This window comes from Perna viridis, chromosome 4 (genome assembly GCF_037379345.1).
Source record: "Perna viridis isolate PV_CMFRI_1.1 ecotype Kerala chromosome 4, ASM3737934v1, whole genome shotgun sequence".
Lineage (NCBI taxonomy): Eukaryota > Metazoa > Mollusca > Bivalvia > Mytilida > Mytilidae > Perna > Perna viridis.
This window is the reverse complement of record NC_142448.1, coordinates 13,889,161-13,907,259: the sequence shown is the minus strand read 5'-3', so window position 1 is coordinate 13,907,259 and position 18,099 is coordinate 13,889,161. Positions and strand designations below refer to the sequence as shown.

The 18,099-nt window shown below is 34.3% G+C and overlaps 3 protein-coding genes across 3 annotated transcripts in view; 2 read left to right on the top strand and 1 right to left on the bottom strand.

The window, feature by feature from the left end:
* Positions 1-3,849: 3,849 nt before the first annotated feature.
* On the top strand, positions 3,850-7,423 carry LOC148618954 (sulfate transporter-like). The gene is made up of 2 exons (XM_088578370.1): positions 3,850-4,475; positions 5,317-7,423. Exon 2 carries the CDS (start codon positions 5,324-5,326, stop codon positions 7,421-7,423), a length of 2,100 nt encoding a protein of 699 aa, XP_088434496.1. The 5' UTR covers positions 3,850-4,475; positions 5,317-5,323.
* LOC148618952 (uncharacterized) overlaps positions 5,358-18,099 on the top strand; it is a 28,850-nt gene continuing 16,108 nt past the window's right edge. Inside the window, exons 1-2 of the mRNA XM_088578372.1 lie at positions 5,358-5,497; positions 8,173-8,205. The gene's annotated coding sequence lies outside the window, so the exon portion shown is untranslated. The remainder of the gene's footprint in view (positions 5,498-8,172; positions 8,206-18,099) is intronic.
* On the bottom strand, positions 7,434-16,201 carry LOC148618953 (uncharacterized). Its single transcript, XM_088578376.1, has 4 exons — positions 16,087-16,201; positions 14,216-14,289; positions 8,619-8,750; positions 7,434-8,067 (listed from the first exon to the last, which is right to left on the bottom strand). The coding sequence occupies exons 1-4, from the start codon at positions 16,154-16,156 to the stop codon at positions 7,786-7,788; spliced, it is 558 nt and encodes a 185-aa protein (XP_088434502.1). The 5' UTR covers positions 16,157-16,201; the 3' UTR covers positions 7,434-7,785.

Below are 18,099 nucleotides of genomic sequence, written 5' to 3'. Positions count from 1 at the left end.
ACACTTGACTTTCGTACGATAACTTAAATATTAGTTGGTTGATCTTTATAGATTTTTATAAAACGGTTTCACACCTCAAAAGGAAGGCTGATATAAATTTTGTGGGTTATGGCCCGAACTCTAGAATTAGGGGTCACGAAGGGCCTAAAACAAGCATTTCATAGAATTGTATTATATAACTCCAGTGAAAGCATAAGAATGTCTATGATATTGGTCCACAGTATTCTAAAGCACAATGGTCAGACTGGTTTTGATTTTGGGGGTTAAGACTTGAATATTTTGGGGACCAAAATTGGAATCAGAAACAAGCATTTTATAGAGAATAAAGGGACGAAAAGTGACTTCTTCGATACTGGTCTAATTCTTATCCTGTGTTAAATGTCTAATCGTCGTCAAAATTCAAAGTTGTATCAAGTTTAATGGTGACTGTGTCCATACTTACCCCAACTGTTCATGATTCGATCGACCTCTGCGGTCGTGTCAAGCTGTGCTCTGCAAAGCATTTTTAAATTTATGTTTGGTTCGATTTCGATTTTTTTTACTGGATTCCTTATAAAGACCCTGTTTAATTGCATTATTTAATCAGATTGCAAATATCTGAACGGTATTGAATTATAAGGGGTCACACCCCAAAAATTCGACTTTTTCATTTCTGGTCCGATTTTGAACATTTTTTCCCCTTTGGATTCCTTGTTGAAATCCATACCTGCATTTGACAATCAGTATTGGAATATTTCTCAATGTTTTGAGTAATTTGGGGTCAAAGTGGTCAAACAAGTCATTTTTTGGAAGGCTGTTTTTTTTTTTATGATTGTTCATCTGGATTGAATGGATTGTAATTTATTTCTCTTTACAATGACGTCAGAGTATGATAACTCAATCATACAACACTGAATCTAATCTTAGAAGTGATAAATTATCCTACAAGTATAGCTTGCTCACCGTTATCATTTTAAATGGTTTTGTAGTGAAGGATTTGTTGTTTTTATTTTTTTTTTCAACCTGACTGGATGTTGGTTTTGTAGGTACTATAAGTTTTGGTCTTTAGTTTACAAAATCATATATTTAACTAATGAAGAATTTGAGAATATTCACAACTTACGATATTTCATGGAACTCTGCAGTTTGCATTGTTGGGCAATATATTTGACTTTCAAAATTAAAGCTGGTGTCTTATAACCAGTCTCCTATTGATAAGGAAGTTGTTAATCGGTATTATATGTTAAGAAGTATTTTTCTAATTCGAGTTGTTGAGCATCGTACCTAATAGTTGTAGTATTGAACATTTTTTTATGTATATATGAATGGCTGCCACACCTTTTTATGTTTAAATACCATTGCCTTTAAATTTGTTTTCCATATGAATGACTGTAGGGATTTCCTGGTGTAAAACATGGTCTTTGTCATAGTTCGACCAAGGAGAGGAACATTTTGTAATCCACAACTCTTTTTAAACTACTGCATATAATTCATTGAAACTTTCACAAATTCTTTTATCACATTGTACCTTTATACACTTCATATTGTTTGCAATCTGAATGACTGCGGTTTTCTTGTGCAAAATATGCTGTGTCATTGGTCGACCAAGGACGTATCTTCTAATCAAAATTCCTATAAAACTATGCACTGAATGGAATTCAATGAACTTTCACAAATTCTTAATCATATGATGCCATTGTACCTACGGAAGTGCATTAGGGCCATCTTTTATTATTATTATTATTTTTCAAATAGTCGACTTTAATCTTGGTATTATCAACTTTAATCTGGGAATTTCCAACTTTAATATTTGAATTATCAACACTGAACTTGGAATTATCAACACTGAACTTGGAATTATCAACATTAAACTTGGAATTGTCAACATTAAACTTGATTTAGATATCGAATTAAACAAATATCTAAAACACTTGATTATACTATATGCAGACGACACAGTGCGGCTAGCAAAATCCGGTGAAGATTTACAAAATTAGTTAAACATGTTGAATGAATATTTTAATATTTGGAAGCTAAGAGTATGTGTTGAAAAAAGTAAAATAGTTATATTCTCTAGAGGTAAAATTAAAAATAATGTATCTATTTAAGTATGATAATACTCCATTAGAGATTGTAAAAGGATTTAACTTTTGGGTGTTTTGTTTAAAAAAAAGGGAAGTTTTTAAGGTGCCAAATAAGCGCAAGCTAGTAAAGCAACACGTGGTCAGTAAAGGCAGAACGAATAATTTATCTATCGCTTGCCAACTTGATCAACTTGATAAGATTGTCAAACCGATTTTATTATGTGGAAGCGAAGCATGGGGATTTGGGAAAAGATGCGATGCTAAAATCGGTGCATTTGAAATTTTGTAAGATTTTGTTACTTATGAAAAAGTCCGCCACGTGCCAGGAAATTAAACTGTCGCGTGAAGACTCCCGCCGAGAGTATTTACCATGTTTACAGTTGTTATTCATATTGTTGATCAATAAATTACTTGTTGATTTACGAATGTTATTCATATTTTAAAAGATTAGTTGAGTGTATCAACTAATCGTAATGGTAGTGATATCGATGACGCAATGACTTGATGACTGGAGGGGAAGTCCTTGATGACGTAGTTTATGTTGGGAGAATTTAGGATGTTGTTTAATTATTTTTTTATGGTTTTATTCATGGGAGAAATGTCTCGGGATTAAAGGATTTCTCAACCCTCGAAAGTTAAATTTAAGATTTTAACACACTCGCTAAAGCTCGTTGGTTGAAATCTGCAATTTAATTATCTCGAGTGGAAAATCCTGCATTCCCCTCGAGACTGAAGTAGAATTTATATTTGAACTTAGAATGCTCAATTAGTGCCCGAAGATGATAGAACAGCCTGAAAAAAAACTTCCATCTTCACTATAATGTAAGTATAATGTGAACATTGAATGGGTCAGAAATATAAGATAAATTTTTGATAATTGTGGATTTTCTTATATATGGAACAACCATTTTTTTCAATAATGTTACTTGGGTACATAATAATTTTACGCAAAAACTTGTTGATCAAAGCTGGTGTGCAGATGTTTAAGTCTCCTAAAGCATTAAATTATCGCATTATTGGGAATACCCTAGGATTTGAAAACTATTTTGATAAATTAGATAATAAGGACATTTTTTACTTTATGTAGATTTAGAACTACATCATCATTTACCTATAAAAAAGGGAAGATGGAGAAATGTTCCTAGGGAAGAACATGTCCACTCTGTAATTCAGGTGATATAGGAGACGATTTTCATTTTCTTTTTTTAAGTCAAAATTTTCAAAATGATAGAAATAGATTACTATAAATCACGCATACCAGACAACCTAATTGTCATAAGTTTCCAGTATTGATGAACTCACGTAATGTTTCAGTTTTAATTCAGCTATGCAAAATGATTAAGATAACAAAAAGTTGAACCTTAGGTGTATCATCAATATTATATTTATGTACATTTATTATACATTTGGCAAATCTTCTCTCTCGCAATCTTACCTCGGTATGTAATTTGTTTGTTGCGTACCATTGTATCATTATGTATCCCTATACCAAATTGTAATTTTGGTTTATGAGAATGATAGCGGACGAACGGACGGACAGCATGATCACTATAAACCTACTGCTTTTCCAGTGGGGATATAATTATATTCAGATGCATTGTTTCATTCAACTATAAGAAATTAAAAATACATGCATACACATTTTTACATTTGATACAAAATTAATTTCAACTAAAATTGCCAATGTTTTGTCGGATTTTTGTCATGAAAGTACCGATTTGACAATGTCCCGATTTAACTAAGTCCTGGGGTTAAATATGCATTGTAACTATATAACTATGTAGTTTTATTCTTCCCAGCTTAGTCTTGGTACCGAATTAACAACAAGTGCGGGTGTCGATTTAACAAATTGTTCATTTGACTTGTGCCAATATGACCAGGTCCCAATTCAACAAGTGCATATTTGTCGATATGACTCATTACCAACTGGTTCTTATACAGTGAAGGGCTGAGCAAACAGAATTAGATATCCGAAAGTGAACCAGTGATTATCACGACTCACCGATCTTAACAGGCGAGCAACAAAGTATGAAACTCACTATAATTCGTTAAAAATCGTCATAATACCAATACTACGAAAAACTTAAAATCTGAGATAAAAATGTACCTAAATCGGCTAGCAATTTATCTTACTTAAAGTTTTACAACGAGGAAAGAGCCGACAGAGTTATACAATTCTTTTTGTACTTCTGGTACAAACACCGAATCGTCACGATATACCATCTTGCATGACTCGAAGACGCCCTGTTACTCAACTTGTGGACGTCACCAATGGCCTCTGTGTTGTTTCTTTATCAGACAGATTGAATCAAAAGGAATTTTATTTGATATCAACGGAGGAATGTCACAACTAAACCATTTAATGTATTAAAAGAAAATTACACAAACAGTTTTTTATCTCTTGACATCCAGGTAAGTAGTAAATATGTCACGCGTGCATACATGTATAAATACTTTGTATTTACTTCTAATTAGTTTCATTACTATATATTGATGTCATTTTATCATTATTTTGCTAAAGGGCTCATTTACTGTCGCCCCGTGCAGGTCCGTATGTCAAAAGAATAGGCCTGCAGCAGCGCTAAGCTTGTCGTAAAAGGCGACTAAATAGTGCTCAGAAACCTAGCCGGGGGTTAGGCGCTCTGCCCACAGAGCAACTGGGTTGTGTGCCCCAGGTGGTGGAATGGGGTACCTCTGGCGTGTTACATGCTGGGGTTGTCAGGCTATAATACGGAAAACCTGACCGCAAACCATAGTGGTGCACCGTGTTGGGAAATATGCCACGTTCCTTGCACGTTAAAGAACCCTGCTGTGGTATTCGATAGGAGTAGGAACCCTTGCGCTCCGCCACAGGAGGCTAAATTGCCCGATCCTATCCATCCCTCCCTTCTATCTTGTGGCAATCAAAATTTGTGCCCAATCCCATTTTTCATGTCATCATCATCATTTCATGTTCATTTTATCATCCTTTTCATGTTCATCGCCTGAATACAGCTTAAATATTGCTGCTCGGGTGTTAAACCCCAACAATCAATCAATCAATCAATCATTTACTGTCAATTACTACATGGTCATAACGAACATCTCATCATTTTCGTGATAGAAGCAATCCTCGCCAATTGACTCGCAACAATTTTGTTCTGTAAGGGACACAGTAAAACAGTAAAGACCACGAAAATGTACATTTTTGCATAAATAGGCTATTTCTTCAATCAATTATTTTTATTCTCAATTCTGTGAACTTTTTTTTCAGTTACAACATGCATGGTTCACAAGTAACCAGGTCTATTCTCTCAATGGACAAATTAGACCGTCTTTACCCGGATTGTAAACCTCAAAGACCAACATCCTTGAGCCGTCTAAAAAAACAATGCCATTGTTCCAAAAGGAGAGCTTGGAATGCACTTACAACATTTTTACCCGTTATCAAAGTAGTAAGTACCTACAGAAAGGAATATTTTGGTGGAGACTTGATTGCCGGTTTGACAGTTAGTTTTATGCATCTACCTCAGGGTTTGGCGTTTTCTGTTTTAGCAGGATTACCTGCAGTATATGGGTTATATACTACATTCTTTCCTTTAATTTTTTACATGCTCTTTGGAGCATCTCCATACGTTGCCTTTGCAACAAATGCAGTGATTGCTTTGCTAGTTCAAGAGATAGTCCTATCAGAGACGGACATTTTTGAATCATCGTTCACAACTTATCAAAATGTTTCCTTGGCATTAGCGTATGCAGATAATAGTAGCTTAGACACTTTAAGTTCTATTCAGGGACCACTAAGCGAAGAAATGATAATAGACAATAAAGTAAATACTGCAGTTACCGCTTCGTTCCTCGTTGGATCGATACTTTCTTTACTTGGAATTTTACGTATGGGATTTTTAATGACGTATATGTCAGAAAGTTTCATAGGCGGTTTCACAACGGCAGCTGGGATTCATATAGTTTCTAGTCAAGTACCTAAAATGTTCGGTGTAAAAGTTTCTACACACTCTGGTGCTGGTAAACTCGTTAAAATGTACATTGAGTTGTTCGAAAATTTGGACAAAACTGTTGTTTCCGACTTTGTCATAACAATAGTTTGCATGCTAATACTTTTGTTTGTGAAAGTTTGTATCAATGAAAAATTCAAAACTCGTTTAAAAGTTCCTATTCCAATTGACTTGGTCGTTGTCGTTATCGCAACTTTGATGTCACACGTTATCAACTTTGAGAGGAAGCTAAACGTTTCTATAATTGGTACCATTCCTTCAGGCTTCCGTGCACCTACTGTTCCAGACCTTAGTATCACTCCCAGAATCATTGTAGATTGTTTTATAATGTCACTTTTGATTTTAATGCTGACAATTTCGCTAGCAAAACTTACCGCAAAAATCCACGAACAACGAGTGGACGACAACCAAGAAATGGTTGCTTACGGACTGACAAATATCCTTTCGTCATTCTTCTCCTGTTTCCCACAATCTGCAACTCCAAGCAGAACTATGCTCGACAGTGACCTCGGAGCTAATACTACCATGAATTCTTTGCCAACAATCGTATTTATGCTTTTAGTCATTTTATGGATTGGTCAACTGTTTCGATCACTTCCGATGTCCGTATTAGCAGCCATGATAACCGTAGCCATGAAAAATTTGATATTACAGTTCAGGGATTTGCCAAAAATATGGAAAATAAACAAATTGGACTGTTGTGTATGGGTGATAACTTGTTTCGTTTCTGTGTTTGTGAATCTGGATTATGGAATTATTGCCGGAATAGGCTTTTCAGTTTTGACTGTTGTCGTGCGGCATCAGAATTCCAGCAGCATTTTGTTAGGTGTGGCAGGAAAGGAAAATGCATATTTAGACTGTGAAAACAGAGAAAATGTGATCGAACACCAAACTACAAAGATATTCCAGTTCCAAGCTCCTTTGTTTTTTGCCAACGCAGAATTGTTTAAATTCGAACTATACAGGAAGATCGTAGACCCTATAAAACTTAAACGGAAGCAAAGGAAAACTGCCACCGTGGTTTTGGTAAATGAAGTGGAAGTCGAAACTGATTGTACTCCAAATCATGGTTCAAAACGCAAATTTGTTACAAACGTTGTTCATTATATTGTTGTAGATTGTCAAATGATATCGTATATTGATCTCTCAGGTGTTAGTATCCTTTATCAAATAGTTAAGGAATACCAATCTGTTGGCATCAAAATATTTTTTGCGAAGTGTCCACAAAAATTTATAGACACTCTAACTGCAGCTGATTTTTTTGTTAAGTTCCCATTTAGGCATGTATTTTATGACATATCAGATGCACTGCTTTTTATTGAAAGCAATGACGCTAGCAATGATAGGGAGGATGGGGTTTTGTAGATTACACTACTGATATTTATATACTAATTTAATTTGTCGTATGCAAAATCAGAATCAGTTTGTTGTTTCTGAAAAAAAAAGGTTTTTAATATACATGCATTCAGTATGTCTTGCTTTACATGATTGATAATATTTGTCATGATTACATTCAATACAGAATTGAAATAAATATCATCAAATCTATAAACTTAAAACAAACTTTCTTATCGTCAGTTTTATTTCCTATGTATGTTAACCTATAGTTTAGAAAGATAAATGATAAGAATTAGAAATGCCTATGGACTATACATGTACATCACGTACATAAATAATCATAATAGGGTTAAAACTGAATTATGGGTGTTTTTACAAGGTAACACTATTCAGTCCGTGTCGTTGTTATTTGTGTTTTCCTCTCCATCATCACTGGTTTCACACTTTTCTGTTGGACTATTTTCCTCTCCCTCACCTGGTGTTATGAGGTCGTCTTGGCCAGCATCTCCAAAGCCAATGTCCTCAGGTAATTCATCCTCAATCTTCTCAAATTTCATATCACTAAATTCGTTTAAAGCATTCAAAAGTTTGTCAAGAGAGTCATGCAGTGGGGTCATGAAAAACGCTAGACATCCTGCCATTAATGTACTGTTGAGAGCTATCCATAGTCCCTACAAATATACAAAATACTTTGCATAACATTTCTCTGGCTGCATCCTGCAACACCTGCTTTTTGCAAAAATGTGTACTGAAGTTAAAAATGTTTTTTTTTCTAGAAAAGTGGTACCTAGATTTTTCAGTAAAAAATTGTAAGTATTTATAACAAAATATTTCGACAAAAAGTAAAAAGTATGCCAATAAAGACTTTGTTGGGTCAGAATATTTACTTTTGAAATTTTGCAGGTCAGAAAATTTATTTCCAACCATGCACATTGGGGCAAGATTATTTATTTCCATTTCAATGTATGAAGTAACTGTACTGAGGTCAGAAATTTTATTTATTTTCTAAGAGGTGTAGGGCAGAATAGTTATTTTCAACTTTTTCATGGCCAGAATATTTATTTCCAAAAGCTGCCACCCCCTTTCCTCGGAATCAAATGGTTATCCCCTAAGCCCAAAGAAAACCAAGTTCAGCTTTTGGAGACCTCGTTTATCAGCGGAAAGGCGAAATTCCGTTCATAAAGATATACGCACAATCACAAGAAAAACTATCACAACTCACTTCCCAAGCATGGGAAAAGAACATTCTGATTATGAAGAAACCCATCCAGCTTATAATCATTGGTGCAAACAAGATCATCAAGTCTTGCATAGTTCTCCAGACAAGGGTTATCTCCCGCTGTAGATGATCAATCTGAAAATGAAAGACTAATAAACTGTGATGATTTTTAATAACAAAATTTGTAAAATCACATTACCTGTTCAAAAATTAAAAACATTCCATATTAGGCCTATTTTATTCCTAATGAATTTCATCAAAATATCAAAATTTTGTTCATTTTCAAAATGAAATTTGTTTGGGGTTACTTGAAGCCCGATGTGCGGACCAATCGACGTTAATGACGTCACAGTATCAACGCAAGTTATACAAAACAACTTGTTGGTTTGCTGGAAGTTACCCATCCTCCCAAGTCAGGGTTTTGCGTCCACCTTCGCTCCCTCAAACCCCTGACATCACTTATTCATATTAAAAGAATATCGTCCAGCCAATTCCGATTGGTTGCTTCTCCGGGTGAGAAGCGCCAATGAAAATCGATTTAACAAAAAATGTCTGTGGAAAGGTAAACAATAATACGAGGTAATGGATCCGATATAGTAACTGAAAGTTGTATGATGTCACAAATGATGCAATATGAGCAAAAATGATAACTGTAGGTTCTGTTTAGAGTCTTTAATGACGTTAAGTGTAACCACTTTGTAAGTTATATCGAAGAGTTTCTATTACGAGTGATTTGATTGGATTTTGGATCCGGGTAAAATTTAAGTAACTCACTAGATGGCGCTGGACGATACCCGCTAAATATGAATGAGTGATGTGAGGGGTTTGAAGGAGCGAGTGTGGACTCAAAACTCTGACTTGGGAGAATGGAAGTTACCAAATACTCTGCTTTTTACAAAGCAAATTAATGTATAAGTCTCAAAATTTTAGTTTATATTTAGACCATCAAAACTATATTTCGACTTTTATACCATATAATCTCGAAAATTTTACTTGTTTAAGCTGCTATCTGACTATAAGCAACTTGGACTATAAAAAGTGCTTTAAAGCGAGGAAACTTGATAAAATTTTGTATATATTTAGAGAAAAGGGATTTCCTCAAACGACAATATATGAAATGAAACAATACAAGGAAAATTTCTATTCAGAAGTCCCCTCCTGATTTCGTTTGATTTCCATTCCCGAATTCCACACTCACTTTACCCGTGAACCGACTATGATTTAGATATTTTACGGGACAAACACTGTACTGCCATCCTCTATATACCACGGAGTAGCAACTCTATGTATTTTAAAGAAGTTACATTTTTGGTTTTGCACATACTCGGATAGTGTTTGTTCGGGTTTGCATTGGGCAGTAAGACTGAAATAAAATTGAAAGAGTAATCAAGGGGACCAAGGTTTTATCGGTAGAAGCATTTCTTTTTTTTTCACCAGACTACATGAATCATGATCAAAAATACTGAATATATGTGATTGGCCAAAAGAAATTTTGAAGTCGCGATCTCGGGTTTTCAAATGATCAAAATTTCAATATTATAATTTCCGATTGTCAAAATTTCAAAATTTTCAAGCTTATGAAAAACAAATCAATTCTAGACTAAAAATTAAAAAAAAATTCGACTGTTCCAAGGAAAGTGGAATTTTTATGGTATATGTACATGCTAGAATTTGGAAAAAAAACTTAAAATTTAAGTTCGAAAAGTTGAAATTTGTTTTTATTTTTTTTCGAAGTCATAGCGAGGTTTTCATCTAGAAATAATTTAATTTGATTTGTTGTAAGACCTTTGATTGTATGGTTCTATTTTTGGGCAAGATAGTATGTAGGTTATTTTGTATACATAGACGAACTTGGTGCTGTGGCGTCATCAACGTTGATTGGTCCGCAGATCGCGATTCAAAAAAATCAAAGTTAAGGCTTTGATGAAGGAACAAACCTACATTTGGACTGACAATCGATTAGAAATTGAGTTTTAAGGATTGTTTGCAATTTGTGATTTGCATACAAGTATTGAACTTTGGGATGATTAACGCTTCGCGGTTCATGTACAGTAAACCAAAGTAGGATTTATCACATATCAAAATATTTGATATTTTGCATAAATTAACATTATGATACCTACAAACGGCACATTATGATACTTAAGTCGGATTCTGACACGAAATTGTCACCAAAATCGTTAAAAATTACTGTAGACGCGTAACCTAAATATTGCATTCAGAACGGATATAGTATTTTAACAAAAACCGAAATGCAATATATATTCCCTAATTTCGCAGGAAGCGACGCGAAATTCCGCTAATTTCTCATATGTTAGAAACCATGGCGGTGAGCGTTGTTTTTCATTTTGCATGGTCACTTTCCTTATATAGTAAGTGATGTAGACGCTGTACATCGTCGGAGAATTTAGCAATAAACGAACGGTAAACTACCCATAAAAATGAATTTTTATACACAGAAAATGAAAATATGGAGAATGTGCATCTAACATAGAACCGAGAACAAGAACAATCAGGGAAATACAAACTACATGATAAAAATTCTACCATTTTTACGAGTTCTAAAGAAAATGTCCACCTATATATTTCAACCAATTCGAGCATGGTCTTAATGTATTTCGCGCCTTAGATATCTTTAATGAATATAGTTACACATTCCCAACAGATGTATTTGAAATGTGCATTTCAAAACTTTTTTGAAACCCTAAATTATGAAATTCTGCAAAATATCTACATGGTTATTTGACTTAATTATAGTGCATGCGACGTTGAGTGTAGTCCGAATTTCCTCTGACCCTGCAACCCTCCCTTTTTTTATTTGGATATTGATATATTTCCTCTGACCCTGCATCCCTCCTCTTTTTTATTTGGATATTGGTATCAATATCCAAATAAAAAAGAGGAGGGTTGCAGGGTCAGAGGAAATTCGGACTACGTTGAGTGGGGAGAAAAAAAAACAAAAACATCCACGACGTTTTTAGTGTAAAATCTTTTTCTTCAATACCCGCTCTAGGAATAATCAAACAACAACAAAAATAAAAACAATATGCGTTGATGGTAAACCACGCCAAATATGGATTACCAATCTTCTGTTAAGAGCGAATCAAAGTAAACAAGTTAGCAAAAGCAGAAAAATGACGAAAAACAAAGAATGAATGGTATAAGGAAATGTTTTAAAAAAATGAAAGAAACGATGCTAAGAAATTGATACTAATGGTAAGTGGAACACATAAACGTGATTTGTTTGTAAAATGCATGTATATAATAAGTAACCGTTACCAGTATATTGATTAAGCGAATTTTCCGATTTAAACAAGTTAGACCAATCGATGTTCGGATCTGCGTCGCACTATAGCTGTGATTTATATTTGTGGGGAAAATGCAACGAAAAAAGCGTTACGGATGTACATGTATATACGAAACTACGGAACATACGAATGTAATTCCCGTATATATAAATTAAAGAATCAAAATTTCCTGACAATATACACAACTACATATGAGTTCTTCCAACATACCAAGTTTCAGGATTTTCTGTTGGGAAGTTTCAGAGGAGTTGAAAGGACAGTCTGAACTATTACGGACGAACAGAGTGACCCAACTCCTAGACCTGCTTTCGCCTTTGGCAACGGAAGTAAAAAAGGGATACCAGTATAAAAAGCATCGAGATCAATTGGACAGAGAATGAAACATAATGCAAATTTTAAGACAATATTCACGTTTAATCGATGCACATGTTTGTCCAATAAAAGAGCGAGCGCGTACATGTATGTGAAGTTTTAAAAAGTAAGGGTGTGTAAGAGTTATTTCTTTTGTTAATGTTTTTCTCAGTATGCGTGTTAGAAAATATATGCATGTATGATCGTTATTTTTATTCTATTCATTAGATAATATCTTGAAAAGCACCTCATTGTTTTTGTATTTTCGTCGACTTGATATTTATCTTTTCGTCCAACTGTGTATGCTATACCACCAGTACTCTCGACCCCGACATAGTCGCACCCGGTAAATTTGCACGTAGACATGGATCAAATGATTTTTCTGGGGTGCATTTTCATGCAAAAAATCCCAGACCACACCTCAATCTCGGAAAATCAAATTCCCATTGTTTAAACCGTAAAATAAACGAAACTAGAACAGCGAATAAAACATTTTGTTGTTTTTTTTCTCCCATCAATTGTTTTGATCCATCGTTGCATCGAAAATATTATTTAATTTCGTGGCTTTTCGTAAAAAATAATATAGCTCGCGCAAAAATAAATGTCTAAATAACGACACTTGTACATACTTGCTATATGCCAAGGATTAATGTACAATACGGTTCAGTCCCGTGCAGGTCCGGGTGTCAAAAGAATAGGCCTGCAGCAGCGCTAAGCTTGTCGTAAAAGGCGACTAAATAGTGCTGGGGGCTAGGCGCTCTGCCCACAGAGCAACTGGGTTGTGTGCCCAAGGTGGTTTAATGGGGTACCCCTGGCGTGTTAAATACTGTGATTGTCTGGCTATAATACGGAAAACCTGACCGCAAACCGTAGTGGTGCACCGTGTTGGGAAAGATAACACGTTCCTCGCAGGTTAAAGAACCCTGTTGTGGTATTCGTTATTAGAAGGAACCTTTGAGCTCCGCCACAGGAGGCTAAATTGCCCGACCCTACCCATCCCACCCTTTTTCTTGTGGCAATAAAAAATTGTCGACCCTTTTGTCCTTGTGTCCAATCTCATTTTTCATTTCATAATCATCATTTCATGTTCATTTTATCATCCCTTCCATGTTCATCGGCTGAATATAGCTGAAATATTGCTGCTCGGGCGTTAAACCCCAACAATCAATCAATCAATCAATCAATCAATCAACAATAAGGGTCGTACTTCAGAAGCCCACTTCGGAGATGAAATTTTTATACATCGAGATTAAGGGCAAGCAAATTTTGTTTCGGAGACCCCACCTCCCCCCTCCCAAAAAAAAAAAACAAACAAAAACAAAAACAAAAAACAACAACAACAACAACAAAACAACATCAACAACAGCAACAAAACAGCAACTATTATTGACTAGCATGGATAAGCATGGATGGATTTTTAAATGACTTTCTTATGTTATTTGTTCGCAGATTCGAAATGATTTAATTCATGCAAAAAATATCGGTTCTTTATTTTCAAATGCATTTTTAGCTACGCTCAATATTTGAACCTAAGTTCACAAGTTCAGTATGATTTTAACATCAAAACAAAAACACACCGTTAACACAATCTTGTATAGAAGAAATGTCTTCTAAAAGTGTCTTTTTGACGTTACACTTTACGGTATTAACACCGTGCGCAACGTCAATAGATGTATATCACTTCTACAGGCCTTCTTAAGACTTTCTTGATACATACATTTTACTGGCCGATTAGTGTTCTTATTACCGTCTTCGGAGGCAGTAATTATGTTTTACTGAAAGTGTCATTAATCTGTCTCAAAATATCTTGTGTTTGAACTTCAGCTAGGTTTTACAGTATCGTGCACATCTCCGACAATTTCGTTAATATCTGTGTCAATCTCCGATCAGTTCATATTCTAAATGTACATTAACTAAAATGATATTGTCTGTTCAACTTACTTGTTTTTGAATCTGTTCTTGAGAATACTTGATGTCCGCACGAATTTCGTCGCCATGATCAATGACCAGGTAACCTATTAATGCATCAAACTGGTACTTAACCTATTATCCCTTGTGCTTTATAGTTAAATATTTATTTCATACAAAACTGTGTTGTGGATCACCCTTTACTTCCAGTGTGTAGAATAAGCTGGTTTTTTTTAAACCTTCACAAGCATGTTCATAGTTACCGACAATGTTCTTACAAAGAAAAACATTTTTATCCAAACTTACAACAGTATTTGTCAAGTAATGCTAATTGTTCCTTGCAAAACTAAAATTGTTTCTTCTTCCCCATTTTAGCCAGACACAAGGGTTCATTGATAAGTACTTCCTCCTTTTCGGATATTTACTTTTGTTAATTTTTCCACCATATGTAATATTGAAAATACATGGTCAAATGACTCCAGATAGGACAGAATAAAATTGAAATTGTTTAATTTCTACAACATTGCGCCTTCAACAGTTTTACCATCTGAAAACTAAAAATATTAGAAAGTGCTTGGAAATGTTAACGTAATTTCTTTATACATATTGTGATTGAGAGATATGTCAGGCTTACAGTCAGTTGGTAGGAAAATAATTTAAGACTTGAAGTGCCTCACATGCAATTATTCATTTTGAAAACAAAATTTAACATTCACTGCCAGTGCTATAGATTCTAAATATTATAATCCATACAAAAAAACTAATTTCTATTGAATAAGCATTATTTGTTATTTTGGTCTATTCCTTTCTAGCTCTGTCGCCTTAAAAATTATTGGTATCACCCTCATCACGATATATGTCCCATTTGATCGGAAGTGCCTTTTTTGTCTGTATGGGCATCTTTTTCATTTTTCATTTAAGATCAAATGAATAGTAGAAATGTTAATTTTTGTTCTTTTGCTATTGTTGATTTATTTTTAAAATGTTAAAATACATGTCACTTTCATTCAAGTTGAGTTTTACTGTATCTGTATCAAAGTCCCCACAGTAGAGAGTGATACACCGAGTAACATACTCAGAAAATATATCACCCTCGACTATGTACGGCTAGATCAAGTGCAAAGATGCACATTCTCAATATTCGTTGTGCTTGACATAGGGACTAAGTGTAAATTTTTAAACCACACATTTGTCAAGTTTCCTAAATTACAGAAAAATTAGGGGCCAACTTGAAATTTTTATGTGATTTTCGGTCATTTTAAAAATTCTCGATGATCATGTTCAGAAAATTGCTATTAAAATGAATGAAGAAGAAAAAAGGATTTAAAAGTTATCATGATCTAATGAAAAGTTGTTGAAGTGCATCCCTTCAAATTACTATTGCAAGATTTTTGATAGGAAAAAAAAATAAGAGAATTTTCTTTTCAATGCAGTGATCTTGATACAATGGGAAATTCAATAGTGCAGAAATTTAACTTATTTTGCAAGCAATTACTGGGTGTTGAAGATGCTGCATCAGAAAAATAGGTTGAATGCAATGAAAGGTTAGATGTTGTTCTAACTTCAGACAAAATAATAATCCCATTTTCCACAGACCTGTTTTTCTTCAGTGTACAAAACAATTAGCTACCGTGATAGAGGACCCTACTCCTACAACGTAAAGGTTGGAATTCCGTTCCTCCATACCTCAACCTCTTACCCCCGAGCTTTACGTCAGAAAATAGATTGCCAGACAACCTGTAGCACTGCTGGAGTGAGACCCCAGTATATGTACTTGTTATATATGCAACCTGTAAATCGTTCGTTTATGTTATACTACAGTCTACAGTACATACACTACCTTCCACACGCACTATGTACACATACCCAAATAGTAATCTAGATTCATAAAATAATTATTGTACCTTTTGTCTTCGTAAGACTTGTTGATATTTTAACCTGGTTAGCAGCTGCAACTTCGCCCTGGTCAGCCATATTGTTTACATTCGTTACGTCAACGACGTCACAATTAAACGTGTAATTGATTCGCGCACTTGCTTATCAAAAAATATACCGCTAAATCATTTATTTTGACACACAATGCTTTTATAAAGAAATACATTGCTGTTTGTTCTATTTTTAAGGAAATCGAGAAATGATTGAAAAAAATGGCCATGTCATTGTGCCATCGCGTCACAGGGAAACACTGACCCTTGCGGAATTTATTGGACTATGATTTTTCGCAGGTATCACAGGTACTTGGGATAGGGATTTTTAATTTTTTTTTGTCATTTTTATTAATTTTTTTTTGGGGGGGAGGGGGGAGAAAAAAAACGAAATCATGTGTGATAACAGCAATGTTGCACTTGTACTATCCATATGAATTTTGGTATATAGGACTTTTTTTTTACCAAAAATAAAAAAAGAAAAAAATCCCGACCCCAAGAACCTGTGGCTTATATAATTCGGACACATGTTCGTAAATTTCAATCTGTCAGTAACACTGCAAAACGTAAGATATTTAATACAAAAGTATTTTTACAACCCTGGTTATACATATCATACATGAGGATTCATTTACAGTCCTTATAAATCTACATTTTTTTAATTCAGACATTTTTTGACACATTCTTTAGAGTTTTTAATTTTAATGTGTAAACATTTATCATGTATTTACTATCGATGCACTCTCTCCTTTCTACATTTAAACTTTCGGGTAAGTAATGATACTATGCGATATAGGTCTAGAAGTGGGATATGGGGTATGCGATATAGGGTATACGATATAGAGTTGAAACGAACACTTATAATGCATATGAATACATGATATAAATAAATATATACACGTCACATCATGATGTCATAGACATTTATGCCTTCTATAATATCTTACCGTGTATTAGCTCATCGTATCGCCCTAGAATATCGGGCAGTACAGTGAACAATGTGCACATGGCACAGTTTGGTAAAGTGTATCAACTCATCACTATCCAGATTGTGTTTGGTACCCTTCCGAGCAAAATTTGATATTTCGTCTTTTTATCATGACTATCAAGTTCTATAAACAACTGCAGGGGATAATTGTCAGTTACAATATTCCACTAGATGTCTTGTAGAAGCTAAGTCGACGGACAATTCGAGCATGCATGGATATAGACATCTTGGAACGGTATGTTACAGAAAATACATATACTGCTAGATTAATATGGAGTTTGTAATAAAATACGATCTCTTAATTTCCGTAAACATTTTTGAATGCTTCCACAATATTGGCTAATTGAATACTGTGGTGAAGGTTTTGAAATCTCGAAAAGTTACTCTCATTGTGTTTACGATTGTTCCAATCAGATGTTCGCACTATTAGTTACCGTTTTCCATACAGGTTTAGAAGGAAAGCCACCATCCAGGATGTAGTCTAATAAGTATCCAAGTAGACTATAATTATCAAAAATATCAGCTATATTTTGAATGAATCCATAATTTTCAAAGAAAATTGCTACCCTTGTCCCAATAAAAATTAGCCAAATTTTGAAAAACAACTTCTTAGTGATTGCTTAATATAACATTTTTTTGTGTGAAAACTTGAAACATGATTTATTTATCTATTTCATAGCCAAATTTGCCACAAAATGTTGATTGATTTGTGACAGAGAAGGAAAAAATATACAGTTTTGGGTTTTCTCGATTTTAATGGTTTTTTTTAGTGTTAATATCTTATGTTAGCCAGTTTATGACGAAGACTGTAAAATTGTGGTGTCAGTGTATGTATTCATTCTTTACGTGTCATTTCCATTGGTAATTATATATAGATTGATCAAAATTCTTGCTTCCAACGTTGGTATGAGAAGTCAAAGATTACAGATAGTTCACCAATTACAAACTCTCCATTTTTAGATGTTTTTAACCTTTTTACTTCTAATTTACGAATCCATGTGTTG